Genomic DNA, 16,041 nt, shown 5'->3' with positions numbered 1-16,041 from the left:
TGTGTAAAACCGAGCGTTTCTCTCTGTGTAATCCAGTGTGTCTCTCTGTCCAGTCCAGTGTGTGTCTCTCTGTACAGTCCAGTGTGTGTGTCTCTCTGTCCAGTCCTGTGTGTGTGTCTCTCTGTTTCGTACCGATCTGCTCGTTCCCGTTGCAGGAGGCGAAGTGGAGCGCTGTGCGGCCCTTATCATCCGCGGAGCAGGCATCAGTGTCCTCCCTCAGCAACCTCTCCACTGAAACAACAAGAGAGGAGAGTCAGCGCCCTCCCTCAGCACCCTCTCCACTGAGACAACAAGAGAGGAGAGTCAGCACCCTCTCCACTGAAACAACGAGAGAGGAGAGTCAGCGCCCTCCCTCAGCACCCTCTCCACTGAGACAACAAGAGAGGAGAGTCAGCACCCTCCCTCAGCACCCTCTCCACTGAAACAACAAGAGAGGAGAGTCAGCGCCCTCCCTCAGCACCCTCTCCACTGAGACAACAAGAGAGGAGAGTCAGCACCCTCTCCACTGAAACAACGAGAGAGGAGAGTCAGCGCCCTCCCTCAGCACCCTCTCCACTGAGACAACAAGAGAGGAGAGTCAGCACCCTCCCTCAGCACCCTCTCCACTGAAACAACGAGAGAGGAGAGTCAGCGCCCTCCCTCAGCACCCTCTCCACTGAGACAACAAGAGAGGAGAGTCAGCACCCTCTCCACTGAAACAACGAGAGAGGAGAGTCAGCGCCCTCCCTCAGCACCCTCTCCACTGAGACAACAAGAGAGGAGAGTCAGCACCCTCCCTCAGCACCCTCTCCACTGAAACAACGAGAGAGGAGAGTCAGCGCCCTCCCTCAGCACCCTCTCCACTGAGACAACAAGAGAGGAGAGTCAGCACCCTCCCTCAGCACCCTCTCCACTGAAACAACAAGAGAACTCGAGAGTTATATAGCACACACACACACACACACAGCAGTCACATTATTAAACACCTAGTGAAAGCAGGACTGGATCAGACTCCTGTTGCACAGCAGTGTGATCCAGTGAAAGCAGGTTGGATCACTGCTACAGCAGCTCTGATCATTAAACCCAGTGTGTCTAGCTAACACTGCTCAGCGTGTGTCTTATTATTAAACTCCTAGTGAAAGCAGGACTGGATCACACTGATGCAGCGGGAGTCTGCTGTGTCTAGCAGAATTACTATTGCTGGGGTCTGATTATTAAACTCCTAGTGAAAGCAGGGCTGGATCACACTGCTGTGCAGCGGGAGTCTGATTAAATACTCCTAGTGATAAATAAAGGACTGGATCACACCGCTAAATAAAATCAATAGTCTTATTTATTAAAGCTCCTAGTGAAAGCAGGTACTGGATCGACATACCCTGTAGCAGCGGGAAACAGTCTGATTATTAATAATCCTCAGTGAAGAGCAGGACTGGATCACACCGCTGATCTAGCGGGACCGTCCCCCCCCCGTATTAAACGTCCTTCCCGGTGAAAGCAGGGCTGGATCACCTGACCGCTGTGCAGCGGGAGTCTGATTATTAAACTCCTAGTGAAAGCAGGACTGGGTCACACCGCTGTGCAGCGGGAGTCTGATTATTAAACTCCTAGTGAAAGCAGGACTGGATCACAACCGCAGCCGCAGCGGGAGTCTGATTATTAAACTCCTAGTGAAAGCAGGACTGGCCGATCACACTGCTGTGCAGCGGGAGTCTGATTATTAAACTCCTAGTGAAAGCAGGACTGGATCACACCGCTGTGCAGCGGGAGTCTGATTATTAAACTCCTAGTGAAAGCAGGACTGGATCACACCGCTGTGCAGCGGGAGTCTGATTATTAAACTCCTAGTGAAAGCAGGACTGGATCACACCGCTGTGCAGCGGGAGTCTGATTATTAAACTCCTAGTGAAAGCAGGACTGGATCACACCGCTGTGCAGCGGGAGTCTGATTATTAAACTCCTAGTGAAAGCAGGACTGGATCACACTGCTGTGCAGCGGGAGTCTGATTATTAAACTCCTAGTGAAAGCAGGACTGGATCACACTGCTGTGCAGCGGGAGTCTGATTATTAAACTCCTAGTGAAAGCAGGACTGGATCACACCGCTGTGCAGCGGGAGTCTGATTATTAAAACTCCTAGTGAAAGCAGGACTGGATCACACTGCTGTGCAGCAATTCTATATAAAAACTCCGGGAGTCTGATTATTAAACTCCTAGTGAAAGCAGGACTGGATCACACCGCTGTGCAGCGGGAGTCTGATTATTAAACTCCTAGTGAAAGCAGGACTGGATCACACCGCTGTGCAGCGGGAGTCTGATTATTAAAAACCTAGTGAAAGCAATCCTGGATCACACTGCTGTGCAGCGGGCAAGTCTGATTATTAAACTCCTAGTGAAATCAGGACTGGCCTCACACTGCTGTGTCAGCGGGAGTCTGATTATTAAACTCCTAGTGAAAGCAGGACTGGATCACACCGCTGTGCAGCGGGAGTCTGATCCGAGCCCCTCCTAGTGAAAGCAGGTCTGGATCACACTGCTGTGCAGGCGGGAGTGAGAGAGACCCCGACTCGGGGGGGGGAAGGAGGGGGGGAAATACTGCAAAAAGCAAACACGCTTTCCCACGGAGTCAGACACGCGTGGCCGTGTGCAATCACACCAGCGATCTTCCACTTCTTCTTCTCACTATTATTATTATTATTATAAATATATTTATTATTATCAAATAATAATAAACACAGTTGTTAATCTAATTTCAACGTCGTTTCCATTCGCTGCCTCGCGCAATTCTTCATGCTAAAAAAAATATAATAAATAAATAATAAATAAATAAATAAATAAATAAATATCATTCAATAAATAAAATCAATAGCTTTATTTACGACGAGCTTTGTTTGCGCTGGAGTCGTAGCGCCAGTTATTCGACTATACCCTTTAGCAACGTTTAAACAGCTCCGCGCTTTTTACGATTAATAATCTGATCAGTAATAAGAGGAGTTTCCGACTCGGTAATAACGCTGATCTATCGGAACCGCACCCCCCCCCGTACCGAACACGTCCTTCCCGGTCGGTCCCGGGGCTCGGTGCGTCCTGACGCGCCTCTTGATTCGGCTCACCCCGATCTTGCCCAGCCGGTTCGGTTCCGCTCGGCTCGGGTTCCCCGCCGCTGGCTCGGCCCCGGCCCGGTTCGGGTCCCACAGCAGGCGGAGGAAACTCAGAGCCGGGTCGGCTTCAGAACCGCAGCCGCCCAGCCTCGCCCCCTCGCCGAGCACCGGTAACCGGAACCCGGCCGCCCCTGGCCGCCCTCGCCGCTCCTCCTCCGGCTGGACCTCGTAATCGACTTCTTCCGAACCGCCAGCCGCTCCCGGTGCCTCCGGGACCCAGCCGTCCATCTCGAACCCGGCCGCCGCCGTCAGAAAGGCGTGTTTAAAGAAGGAGATGGTCGACACCGCTGCGAAACTGCGCCCCGGTGTCCGCCATGCCGGCTCCGCGACTCCGCCACTCCGCGCTGGAGCCCACACGGCGCTGGAGCCCACATGGCGTCGGTTTCCTAGACAACGCCGGACCCGAGCGCGCAGGCGCGGCTGGAACATTCCACCCCGCCCATTAGCGGCCGGGCGGGGGGAACGGGATGAGTGACGGCCGCGCCGGCCAATCGCAGTGCGCGATCGCTTCTCCCTGTAGTGACCCCTGTCTCTGTTCAGGTGACCCGAAGGTGGACCTGGCGTACGAGCGTCAGTATGAGCAGCAGACTTATCACGTGATCCCCGAGGTGATCAAGAACTTCCTGCAGTACTTCCACAAGACCACCTCTGACCTCATTGACCAGAAAGTGTACGAGCTGCAGGCGAACCGCGTCTCGAGCGAGAGCATCGAGCAGAAAATCTACGAGATCCAGGATCTGTACGAGAACTGTGTGTGTGTCTGTTTGGGAGAGAGAGTCTCAGAGAGGGTGGGAGGGTGAGAGAGAGAGAGAGCATGAACACTACGCTTGATGCTCTAACGTGTGCTGTCTCAGTGTGGGTGTGTCAGTTCAACAGGTCCCCTTCTCTGAGAGGTGACAACGCTGCCGGTTGTCTGGGTGCCACGGCGTCGGTAGATCCTCGTGTCCCCTGTTGGTCTACTGCCGTCATGAGAAGATTCTGGAGTCCTGTTGCACGAGGACCAGTCACCCACGGCCTGAGGTGAGCCGAACCGCCGGCAGTACTCCACAGAGCTCCCTAGCATGGGCAAAAGGTAAGATAATTCGTCGTCAGCCGTGGTAGCGTTCGGAATAGCGTTCGAGCCGGGAGCAAGAATCAGACTCCTGTTGCGGAGAGCAGTGTGATCCAGTCCAGGTTTCTCTGCTCCCCGCTTGATCAGCCCCAGTGTGTCTAGAGAACAAGCTCAGGTGTGTCTTATTATTAAACTCCTAAGTGAAAGCAGGACTGGATCACACTGCTGTGCAGCGGGAGTCTGATTATTAAACTCCTAGTGAAACCAGGACTGGATCACACTCCTGTGCAATCGGGAGTCTGATTTTTAAACTCCTAGTGAAAGCAGGGCTGGGTCGCACTGCTGTGCAGCGGGAGTCTGATTATTGAACTCCTAGTGAAAGCAGGCCTGGAGCCCACACCGCTGTGCCGCGGGAGTCTCATTATTAAACTCCTATTGAAAGCAGGACCGGATCACACTGCTGCGCAGCGGGAGATCGACGGATCACATGCTGGCCGCAGTTCGTCTAAGAAGTTCTGGCAGGGCTGAAAGGGGGGGGCCTCAGGCCCGTGCAGAGGGAGTCTGAGCATTGGGATCATTTGAGCCGCAGGATGGATCACGACTGCTGTGCAGCGCGGTGTCACGTGACTCCTAGATAATAACGCAGGAGGATCCGGGTCGCTGTCGCGGGGAGTGTCGACGAATAGTGAAAGCAGGAGTGGATCACACCCAGCTGTGCAGCGGGAGTGTGATTATTAAACTCCTAGTGAAAGCAGGACTGGAACACACTGCTGTGCAGCGGGAGTCTGATTATTAAACTCCTAGTGAAAGCAGGACTGGATCACACTGCTGTGCAGCGGGAGTCTGATTATTAAACTCCTAGTGAAAGCAGGACTGGATCACACTGCTGTGCAGCGGGAGTCTGATTATTAAACTCCTAGTGAAAGCAGGACTGGATCACACTGCTCTGCAGCAGGAGTCTCTCTGTATTGCCTGCCCTGTTGTGGCTGTGAGTGTTTGTCTGGTACGTGAATTGATATATTTCTTCTCTCCCTCCCAGACGCTGTGTTCCTAATTCTGTACAAGGAGCTTTACTACAGACACATCTACGCCAAAGTCAGCGTGAGCATCACTGAGTCTCTACTCCCTGCAGGAATCTCTGTGTAGAATGAACTCCCTCAGCTTCATAGAGTCCAGTGAAAGCTGCTGAATAATGTCAACGTGTTAACATATTGAATTGCACCCCCCCCATATATCACGGCAAAGTGTGTGTGTGTGGTTGTATAGTTTGTTTATTACTATTGACTTGCACATACCAACAAAATTACCGCACACACAAACACCATGTGCAGTTTTGTATATGTGTTTTGGAAATACACAAACACACAACATCATCCCAACAAAAATTTTGTGATGTGTGTAGTAGTTGTTTTAATGTGTGTGTGTGTTTGTTATAGTTGTTTTAATGTGTGTGTGTGTGTGTGTGTGTTATAGTTGTTTAATGCGTGTGTGTGTTTGTTATAGTTGTTTAATGTGTGTTTTGTTGTTTACAGGGAGGACCGACGCTGGAGCAGAGATTCGAGTCCTATTACGACTGCAACGCGTTCATGATGGATTGAGAGATGGAGTGATGGAGGGAGGGAGGGAGTGGGATGGTGGGAGGGGAGGGGGGGGGATGGACCGAGATGGAGCGCTGAGATTGGAGGTGCGGGAGGAGTGAAGGATTGATGGATGCGAAGTGAAAGATGGAGAGTGCGGGGGAGGGAGGGAGTGAGGGAGGGATGGAAGGAGGGTGATGGATGGAGAGTGAAGGAGGGAGGGAGGGAGTGAAGGATTGATGGATGGAGAGTGAAGGATGGAGAGTGGAGGAGGGAGGGAGGGAGTGAAGGAATGATGGATGGAGAGTGAAGGATGGAGAGTGGAGGAGGGAGGGAGGGAGTGAAGGATTGATGGATGGAGAGTGAAGGATGGAGAGTGGAGGGAGGGAGGGAGGGAGTGAAGGATTGATGGATGGAGAGTGAAGGAGGGATGGAGAGTGAAGGAGGGAGTGAATTGCAGTTGACTGACTTGCCTCCTGGGTTTGTTAATTAATTCAAACAGACGCAGATGGTCCCGCCCCCCTGGAGCTCCCTAACCAATGGCTGTGGGATATCATCGATGAGTTCATTTACCAGGTAGCGCCCCCTTTGGGTTTTGTGCGGTTTTTCCTTCAGGCCTCTCTGCAGAACTGACAGTTTTATTTTGGGTATTCTTCAGAGATGGTATTGGGGGGGGGGGGGGGGGGGGGGTCTCGCTCTCTCTCTCTCTCTCTCTCTCTCTCTCTCTCTCTCTCTTTCTCTCTCTGTGTGTGAGTCTGTTCTCTTTCTGTCTGTGTCTCTCGCTCTCTGTCTCTCTCTCTCTCTCTCTGTGTCTCTCTGTTGTGAAAGACTCACTGGCGAAGCCTCGCTCTCTGTGTCTCTCTTGCTCTCTGTCTCTCTGTTCTTTTTCTGTCTGTGTCTCTCGCTCTTTCTGTGTCTCTGTTCTCTGTCTCTGTTCTCTTTCTCTCTCTGTGTCTCTCTTTCTCTCTCTGCATGACAGGTCACGCAAGTATCGTTGCCAAAGTTAATGCAGCTAAAAAAAAAAACACAGAAATATTTAACATTTCTATTTGTCTGTCTCTCTGTAACAAAAAAACAGCAGAACAGATGCATTGAAAGACCTCTAATCTTTTCTCCCTCCTCCTCCTCCTCCCTCTCTCCTCTCAGTTCCAGTCGTTCAGTCAGTACCGCTGTAAGATAGCGAAGAAGTCCGAGGAGGAGATCGAGTTCCTGCGGAACAATCCCAAGATCTGGAACGTGCACAGCGTTCTGAACGTGCTTCACTCACTGGTGGATAAGAGCAACATCAACAAGCAACTCGAGGTGTACACCAGCGGGAGGAGTGAGAGAGAGAGAGAGAGGGATGCGGGAGGAGAGAGAGAGATAGAGACTGATACGAGAGAGAGAACGCACACAATGAGACAAGAGAAACATCAAAAGCAAACTCGAGGTTTGTACACGTAGCGTGGAGGGAGAGAGAGAGAAGAGAAGAGAGCGACCCACGCACACACCTTGAGACCAAGCGCAAAACATCAACAAGCTACCTCGAGGTGTACCCCAGCAGGAGGAGAGAGAGCGAGAGCAGTGTGGAGAGAGAGAGCAGTGGAGAGAGAGAGAGAGAGAAGCGCACAGAGAGAGACAAGAGCAACATCAAGAAAGAACTCGAGCGTGTAGGACCAGGAGAGGAGAGAGAAGAGAGAGAGAGAGATAGGTGAGGAATGGAGGAGACAAGTACCCGAGGCTATGGAGAGAGGGGGGAGAGCGAAACGAGAGGAGGGAGGAGGGAGGACGGAGAGGAGGGGGGAGAGAGGATAGACGAGGAGGAGTAGGAGAGGGAGAGAGCGAGAGAGGAGAGGAAAGGAGGGAGAGGGAGGTGAGAGTAAGAAGAGAGGTGAGGCAGCGGAGGGGAGAGGGGAGAGGAGGGAGAGAGAGAGAGATTGAGAGAGAGAGGGGGGGGGGGAGGGAGAGAGAGAGCGAGAGGCAGAGAGAGAGGAGAGAGAGGGGTGAAGAGGTGTGAGGTCGAGGGGAGGAGGAGAGAGAGGGGAGTGAGGAGGAATGGAGAGCAGAGAGAGGGAGAGGGAGATAGAGAGGAGGAGATGGGAGGAAGGATGCGAGAGGAGAGAGAGAGGAGGTGAGGAGATGAGAGACGGGAGAGAGAGAGAGAGACGCAGCGGAAGAGAGAGAGGAGAGAGAGAGACGAGATGGGGAGAGGGAGAGAGAGAAGAGAGAGGGAGAGATAGGAGAGGAGGAGGGAGAGGAGAGGAGAGAGGATGAGTGAGCGACTAGGGGCCGGAGGTAGGGAAGGAGGGAAGAGGCTGAGGGCAGAGGAGTGAGAGAGAAGGAAGAGGAGAGGAGAGGATGAGGGGAGTGAAGCTCGAGGGGGTGGAAAGATGGATGCGAGGAGAGAGGAGGGATGTATAGGTGGAGAGGGAGAGGGCGGGGGGATGAGGGAGATGGGGACGGAGGTGAGGGAGGCTGAGAGGGGGGAGAGGAGGGAAGGATGAGATGCAGGAATTGGAGAGGAGAGAGAGAGGAGGAGCGTGTTGATGAGGATGGAGGGTTAGAGGGTGCGAGTGAGAGGAGAGAGTAGGGGAAGAAGGGAGGAGAGTGAGGATGAGGGAGCAGAGTGAGAGAGAGAAGCAAGAGAGAGGAGAGAGAGGAGAAGAGGGATGAGAGGAGAGGGAGAGAGGAGATAGGGAGGAGAGAGACGCACACACACTGAGACAAGAGCAGACATCAACAAGCAACTCGAGGTGTAAGAGAGAGCGGAGGCGAGAGAGAGAGAGGTGACGAAAGGAGAGAGGGAGAGGGAGACGAGTATGAGAGCAGGGTGAGGGAGGAGATTGAGGTGGAGAGCGAGGGAGCGAGAGAAAGAGGAGCGAGCGAGAGAGAGAGGAGAGAGAGAGGGAGAGAGAGAGAGGAGAGGAGAGAGGGAGAGAGAGATGAGAGGATGAGAGAGAGAGAGAGACGCACACACACTGAGACAAGAGCAACATCAACAAGCAACTCGAGGTGTACACCAGCGGAGGTGAGAGAGAGAGAGAGAGAGAGAGAGAGAGAGAGAGAGAGAGAGAGAGAGAGAGACAGCGGGCACACACTGAGACAAGAGCAAGAAACATCACAAGCAACTCAAAGCGCGGTACACAGCGCGAGGAGCGAGAGAGAGAGAGAGAGAGAGAGAGAGAGAGAGACGCACCCTGGAGACATGAGGACAAAGAGCCAACATCAACAAGCAACTCGAGGTGTACACCAGCGGAGGAGGAGGAGAGAGAGAGAGAGAAGAGACGAGGGAGAGGGTGTAGAGATGAGAGAGAGTTGCGCACACAACTGAGACAAGAGCAAAACATCAACAATCTCAACTGGAGACAAGGTGTGTGTGACACCAGCAAGCACCGTTGTAGGTGTACAGACAGAGTGGAGGAGAGAGAGACAGAGAGAGAGAGAGAGACAGACAGACAGAGGTGAGAGAGAGAGACACGCACACACACTGACAGAGACAGGAGCAACATCACTGGTGCTGGGGGTCTCTGCGTGCGTCTCCCCTGTGTTATTAACCCCTCGTTCCCCTCTCTGCAGGAGATCCTGAGAGTGTCTCGGGGGAGTAAGGACGCACTCCCTGTATGAGATGCTGGTCTCCCCTGTGTTATTAACCCCTCGTTCCCCCCCCTCTCTCTCTCTCTCTGCAGGAGATCCTGAGAGTGTCTCGGGGGAGTACGGACGGCACTCCCTGTATAAGATGTTTGGGTATTTCAGTCTGGTCGGTTTGCTGAGGCTGCACTCCCTGCTGGGAGATTACTACCAGGCGATCAAAGTGCTGGAGAACATCGAGCTGAACAAGAAGGCAAGGAACCAGCTCTGCTACAAACTGTACTGCAAACTGTACTGTAAACTGTACTGTAAACTGTACTGCAAACTCTCTCCTCTCCTGTGTATTGAGCTGTGACCCCCCCCTCTCTCTCTCTCCTCTCTCCCTCTCTCCCCCTCCTCTCCTGTGTATTGAGCTGTGACCCCCCCTCTCTCCTCTCTCTTACCCCTCTCGACACTGTGTATTGGGGAGCTGTGACCCCCTCTCGAACGGTATGGAGTGGTATATTGGGGGAGAGACGAGAAAGCTGTATATTGAGCTGTAACCCCCCCCTCTCTCTCTCTGTTCAGAGCATGTACTCGCGTGTCCCCGAGTGTCAGATCACCACCTATTACTACGTGGGCTTTGCTTACCTGATGATGCGCCGCTACCAGGACTCCATCCGCGTGTTCGCAAACATCCTGCTGTACATTCAGAGGACACGCAACATGTTCCAGAGGAGCACCTACAAATACGAGATGGTGAGAGAGAGAGAGCGAGCGAGAGAGAGGAAGATAGAGGCGAGAGAGAGAGAGAGAGAGAGAGAGAGACTGGAGAGAGCGCGGAGCGAGAGAGAAACAGAGAGAGAGAGCGAGCGAGAGAGCTCTCCACTGTAAAATCAGCTACAAACCTCCTTCAACCAAAGTCTATCTACAGGGCTGGGAATCAGACTCCCGCTGCACAGCAGTGTGATCCAGTCCTGCTTTCACTAGGAGTTTAATAATCAGACTCCCGCTGCACAGCGGTGTGATCCAGTCCTGCTTTCACTAGGAGTTTAATAATCAGACTCCCACTGCACAGCAGTGTGATCCAGTCCTGCTTTCACTAGGAGTTTAATAATAAGACAGACCTGAGCTTGTTAGCTAGACACACTGGGGGCTGATCAAGCTGGTAGCAGTGAAACCTGGACTGGATCACGCTGCTGTGCAATAGGAGTCTGATTCCCAGCCCTTGCTGTTGCTGAGGGAGTTCAGAGAGCTCTGCTGATTCATCAGTACTGTGGTTAGGCTCTAACTCCTCCCTCGTCTCTCCCTCCCTCCCTCGTCTCCCTCTTCCCTCCCTCTCTCTCAGATTAACAAGCAGAACGAACAGATGCACGGCCTGCTGGCCATCGCCCTCACCATGTACCCGATGAGGATCGATGAGAGCATCCACACCCAGCTCCGAGAGAAGTATGGGGACAAGATGCTGAGGATGCAGAAAGGGTGAGAGAGAGATGCTGACACACACACACACACACACACACACAAGAAGCATCCACACCCAGCTCAGAGAGAAGTACAGAGTTTTTAACACGCTGTTAAACTGAGATATCGCTACAATTAAAAAAATTACATTCTCTGTTCCAGGCTTTTCTCCTGAACCCTTATTTTGAGAATGGAGAGAGGGAGCGAGAGAGAGAGAGAGAGACATGTAGAGAGAGAGAGAGAGAGAGAGAGTGAGAGACATGTAGAGAGGGTTATAGAGAGACATACAGACACACAGCAAGTGAGGGAGAGATATAGAGAGACACACACATAGCTAGCGAGGGAGAGATATAGAGATTGAGATACAAAGACTGGATCAACACAGCAGTGAAAGTTACAGGAGCTGAAAGAAACAAAGAGTTTGTTGTTTCCTCCTGTAATGATGTCTTGTTGTTTCTCCTCTCTCTCAGGGATCCCCAGGTGTTCGAGGAGCTCTTCAGCTTCGCCTGTCCTAAGTTCCTGTCCCCCGTGGTGCCGAACTACGACACAGTGCACCCCAACTACCACAAGGAGCCTTTCCAGCAGCAACTCAAAGTGTTCACTGAGGAGGTGGAGCAGCAAGCACAACTCTCTACCATCCGCAGGTAAAAAGAGACTGAGAACGAACCCTGCTCTCCACCATCAGCAGGTACAGAGAGAGAGAAACCCACTCGCTGTCTCTCTCCTCACTGTAACCCTGCCCCCTGTCTCTCTCTATTCTATAACCCTGCTCCCTGTCTCTCTCCTCTCTCTCTCTCTCGCTCTGTAGTTTTCTGAAGCTCTACACCACCATGCCGGTAGCGAAGCTCGCTGGATTCCTTGACATGTCAGAGCAGGAGTTCCGGATCCAGCTGCTCGTCTTCAAGCACAAGATGAAGAACCTGGTCTGGACCAGTGGCGTGTCGGCGCTGCACGGGGAGTTCCAGTCTGCCTCCGAGGTGGACTTCTACATTGACAAGGTCAGGGGAAGGGTCATGTGGAGGGGGGGGAGTCAGGGATGGGGTTGGGAGCCCCATCACGTGTTCTCGGGGTTGCGGAAATGACAACTGGGAGGGGGGGAGGAGGAGACAGAGCCACGGGGCTGGGTCTCCGGGGGAGGTTCCCTGCATGAGCTTCGTCCAACCCTCGGGAGTCACTGAGGCCCTTTAGGTCACCGAGACGTCTTTCTTGGGACATTGTTAAGGTTAGTCAGTACTTCTTTGGGTGAGCGCAGGGGGAGTGACACGTCGGGCACGGGAAGGGAAGAGGGGAGAGAAGCGGGGTTTATAAGTAGACCAAGGATGTTCAGCTCGTCCTTCTGTCACAGAGGTCCTTTTGCGAGTGGCTCTCTTGCGGACAGGATCATGGCCCACATCCTGGTGAACTTCCAGGTCCCCTTCCCAGCGAGCCCCCCCCCCCCCCTCTCAGTGTTCGTTACTTTTTTGTCTCTGCTTCAGTCCTCCAGCGCTTTCTCCCCGCCTCATTCTCTCTCTCTGCGTTCCAGAGGTGTCTCATGGGGACCGCAGAGAGAAGATGTTGTCCACAATTCGCAAGAGGGTGTTTGTGCACAGAGTTCTCTGGGTTTCCAAAACGCTGCGAGTAAGAGAAGAGAAAAGGGTCGGAAACCTGACACTACGCACCAGAGGCGATCCATCTAAAGGTTTGACCAAGCGCAGTGACGCGTGCGCGAGCTCACAGGTCGAGTTTCCAGCGCTGGCTGTCTGGTCGACCACACCTGCGCAGAGGGCGTGTGACAATCACCCAGGACATGCGCGAACACAAAAGGTTCTGCTCACAACCGTCACAAGCATCTAGCGACTGTGGAGGTCCAATCTCCAGGACATGATCCACATCGCTGACACCAAGGTAGCCCGAAGATACGGAGACTTCTTCATTCGCCAGATCCACAAATTCGAAGAGGTGAGACCCGGACTGGCGAAGCCACTAGAGCCCCAAACTAGAGCTGCTCTGCTGGACTCGGTTTAGTTTCAATAACGCTGATGAAGGCACTAGAGCCCCAAACTAGAGCTGCTCTGCTGGACTCAGTTTAGTTTCAATAACGCTGATGAAGGCACTAGAGCCCCAAACTAGAGCTGCTCTGCTGGACTCAGTTTAGTTTCAATAACGCAGATGAAGGCACTAGAGCCCCAAACTAGCTGCTCTGCTGGACTCAGTTTAGTTTCTGACGACTTGCGACTTGGACTCGGTTTTTTTTGATCGCAACGAAGGCCGACCTGACCAAACTAGGAGCGGCTCTGCTGGGTTATGACAGCAGTTGGCGGAGGTGAACGGTGGAAGTCCACCCGATGCAGAGAGGTCCGCATCAGAACTTGAGAGGACCTGCTGAGCTCAGCAGTGAGGACAGAACCTGACTTTGACTCCCTAGAAGGGGGAAGGGGAGAGGTGTTACCCCGTGATCACATTTACTGTGTTGAATCTTTTTCAGAAGTACTGGACGGAAAACATCTGATTAAGTTATTGACCTCATCTTAACTGCCTGACTTAGATAGATGAGTGATGCAGACCATTCACTCCTGGAGGAGAAGGGGGGGAGAGGGGCTGATCCATTCTACTGTGTTGAATCAGTAGAAAAATGACCATTTGTTTTGTAGAACTGCAATAAAGTGATAAATTAGTGCTGACTGTCTCTCACACACACACACACACACAAACACAGCACCTTTACTTTTGTATCGCGACCTTAGATCTTGAAGAACACAAAAAGAAACTTGATGAAACAGAGCAGGGAAGCTGGAAGAGACGGAGAAAGGCTCTGGGCGGAAGCGTTTGTCGTTGGGATGCATTTCCAGTTTATTTTAGTGGTTTGTATTGGGTGGGGGAACCGATCACTTGTGAAAATGTCCCAGTTTGTTTTAAATGCAATAAAAAAAAATGAGCAAAAATAATAAATTCAGTGTGCTTTGGTGAAATTATCTAGCTGTCTGTCTACACACACACTATCCATGCACACAATATATCTATACACTATATCAATACACACACTACCAATACACACTATCTTTAGATAGAGCGAGATGTAGTTAAAAGGAGATAGAGATAACATATATATATATATATTATGTGTGTGCCGCCCCGCTTTTATTGAGGGCTTGTACCGTTTACACATCTGCAGCCATTGCCCGCCAAAAATGCGTCACCAGCACACAGCGGCGCGCACCGGGAGCAGCGCGAGCTGCCGATTCAAACTGGAGGAGTTCGAATCTCAACGGCTGAAGCGGCGCTGCCTGAATATTTCAGCGCGGAGTTAAAGATTAAAACAACGACAGCAAAGACACGAATAAATATAGTTTAAAACAATATACGCGGCTATAAATACAGGAGACGAGCCTCGCTTACACGCGGGGGGGGGGGGGGGGGGGGTCCTGGGAAAAATGTTAACGGGATATAATAAAAACAAAATGGTCAAGAAAAACAAAATGGTCAAGATTATGAAGCGGAATCTGAGGAGAAAATAAGTTATCAGGTAATTATTATTATTATTATTATTATTATTATTGGGATACGGGTGGCTTAATATATGTTTCTAATTATATTTACAAGTTTAAACACGAATGAATAAAACACTTTGGGTTTGAATTTTGTATTTTGCTAAATTGCGTTGATTTCTTATTAAGTCGGCGGCCGCTGTTGTGTTTTTTTTTTTTTAAAGTTTAAATATGAATGAAAACAATGTTATATTCGGGTGCGGGTTTTGTATTTTTTCGGTTAAAATGTGTGGAAAGTTGATTTCTTATTTAGCGGCGTCTTATTTAGAAACCGTTTTTAATTTGTTTTTTTGTTTTTTGGGGTGGTGGGGGGGTTGCCTGGACACGGCCCCGGGGAACCGCGCTGTTAAAACCAGTTTGCACTGGGAATGAGAAGCCTCTGAAGCAAGTGGGTTTTTCTAGTGGTTCCAGTCCCTGTTGTTTAAATCTCATTCTCGTATTATCCGCGCATTGCAATCTGAAGAAACCTCGCCAGCGCACTCGAGCAAATGCGATCCCGTGTAGGAGCAGCAGCGACACCTTCTTATTAACGCAACACAAGCGGCTGCTTTCATCGGCTCCTGGGCCGGTGTGTTGCTGCAGCACCTGGCTGTGCGGTTTATCCCGACGTCACGCCCTAGAGACACGCCCCCCCCCCCCCCCCCCCATCGACCCCCCCGCCCCCCCGATGCCGCTCACTCCCCCCCCCATTTCCACGCGCCTGTCTCTCGCATCCTTCATTTATAAAAGCCTCTCCCGGGGACAACGTCCCTCGTTTTTAAAGTTTTCCACAGCGCACTTTACAAAGAGCGGCCCTGAGAGAGAGGAGAGACGAGAGGGGTGGCAGCCGCAGGTTTTCAAAAAAGGTGAGTTTAAAAAAACATTACTGTCCTTCTTAAAGTCGAGGGCGATGTAATAATAACCCGACTGCACGAAACAAGAGTTTATTAGATTGCAAGAGAAGAAGGAAAGAAGAGAAGAGAAAAGAAAGAAAGAAAGAAAAGGTTTAGTTTCGGTTTCAGGTTCAAACGAGCGACACGAGATCAGTTGTTACAGTTCGTAGTTTTTGTTTGTTTTGTTTTTTTTTTTTTTTTTTTTTTTTTACAATCTTATTTGATAAAATAAACGCTATTTTCTTTATAATACGTCTTGACGTTGCCTGCTTTATTGAGTGGGATAATCTGCAGTATAAAATACATGACCACACCCGTCTGTGATTACAAAGTGAAAGTAAAATAAAACAACAATAAATAAAACGCGCGTTAGTGTCTCAGCAGCAGCTGTGGCTTTCATTTCTAAGAGGAGCAAACTGTTCTTTCTCTAACAGGGCGGGGGATCATGGCTGAAGAAACTGTTTCTCAAGAGCTGCGCAGCGCCTCTGAGCTGAGGATCGTCCTGCTTGGGAGAGGAAGGGCTGGGAAGAGTGAAGCAGGAAACACTATCCTGGGAAGAGAGGAGGGAAGATCGGGATTCATCTTCTCTGCTGTAACAAAGGAGTGTGAGAAGGGAACAGGGGAAGTGTCTGGGAGACGGGTCACTGTGGTCAACACTCCAGACTTGTTACACGCAGACCGGGTTGAGATTGAGAGATGTGTTTCTCTGTCTGCCCCGGGACCCCACGCTTTCCTCCTGGTGATACCCGTGTATACAAAAGAAATGACTGACTCTCAACGTGAGTTTCTAGTAGAAGTGTATTACAAACCCTTTGATAAAGTGCAGGAGCTGTTTGGTGAGAGAGCTGTGAGGAACACGATGATCCTTTTC

The 16,041-nt window shown here is 51.3% G+C and overlaps 1 protein-coding gene and 1 pseudogene across 1 annotated transcript in view; one reads left to right on the top strand and one right to left on the bottom strand.

The window, feature by feature from the left end:
- Nucleotides 1–3,565, bottom strand: part of LOC121306062 (ankyrin repeat domain-containing protein 54-like) — a 5,472-nt gene extending 1,907 nt beyond the window's left edge. Inside the window, exons 1-3 of the mRNA XM_041237766.1 lie at nt 3,005–3,565; nt 2,726–2,768; nt 133–234 (exon numbers count right to left, since the gene is read on the bottom strand). Of these exons, the coding sequence (XP_041093700.1) occupies nt 133–234; nt 2,726–2,768; nt 3,005–3,565 (706 nt within the window). The remainder of the gene's footprint in view (nt 1–132; nt 235–2,725; nt 2,769–3,004) is intronic.
- A 38-nt stretch (nt 3,566–3,603) lies between these two features.
- Nucleotides 3,604–12,806, top strand: LOC121306061 (annotated as a pseudogene).
- Nucleotides 12,807–16,041: the final 3,235 nt, after the last annotated feature.

This window comes from Polyodon spathula, chromosome 46, assembly GCF_017654505.1.
Source record: "Polyodon spathula isolate WHYD16114869_AA chromosome 46, ASM1765450v1, whole genome shotgun sequence".
In the NCBI taxonomy this organism is placed as follows: Eukaryota; Metazoa; Chordata; class Actinopteri; order Acipenseriformes; family Polyodontidae; genus Polyodon; species Polyodon spathula.
Note: the sequence above shows the minus strand (reverse complement) of the source record. Positions and strands in the feature narration are given on the sequence as shown.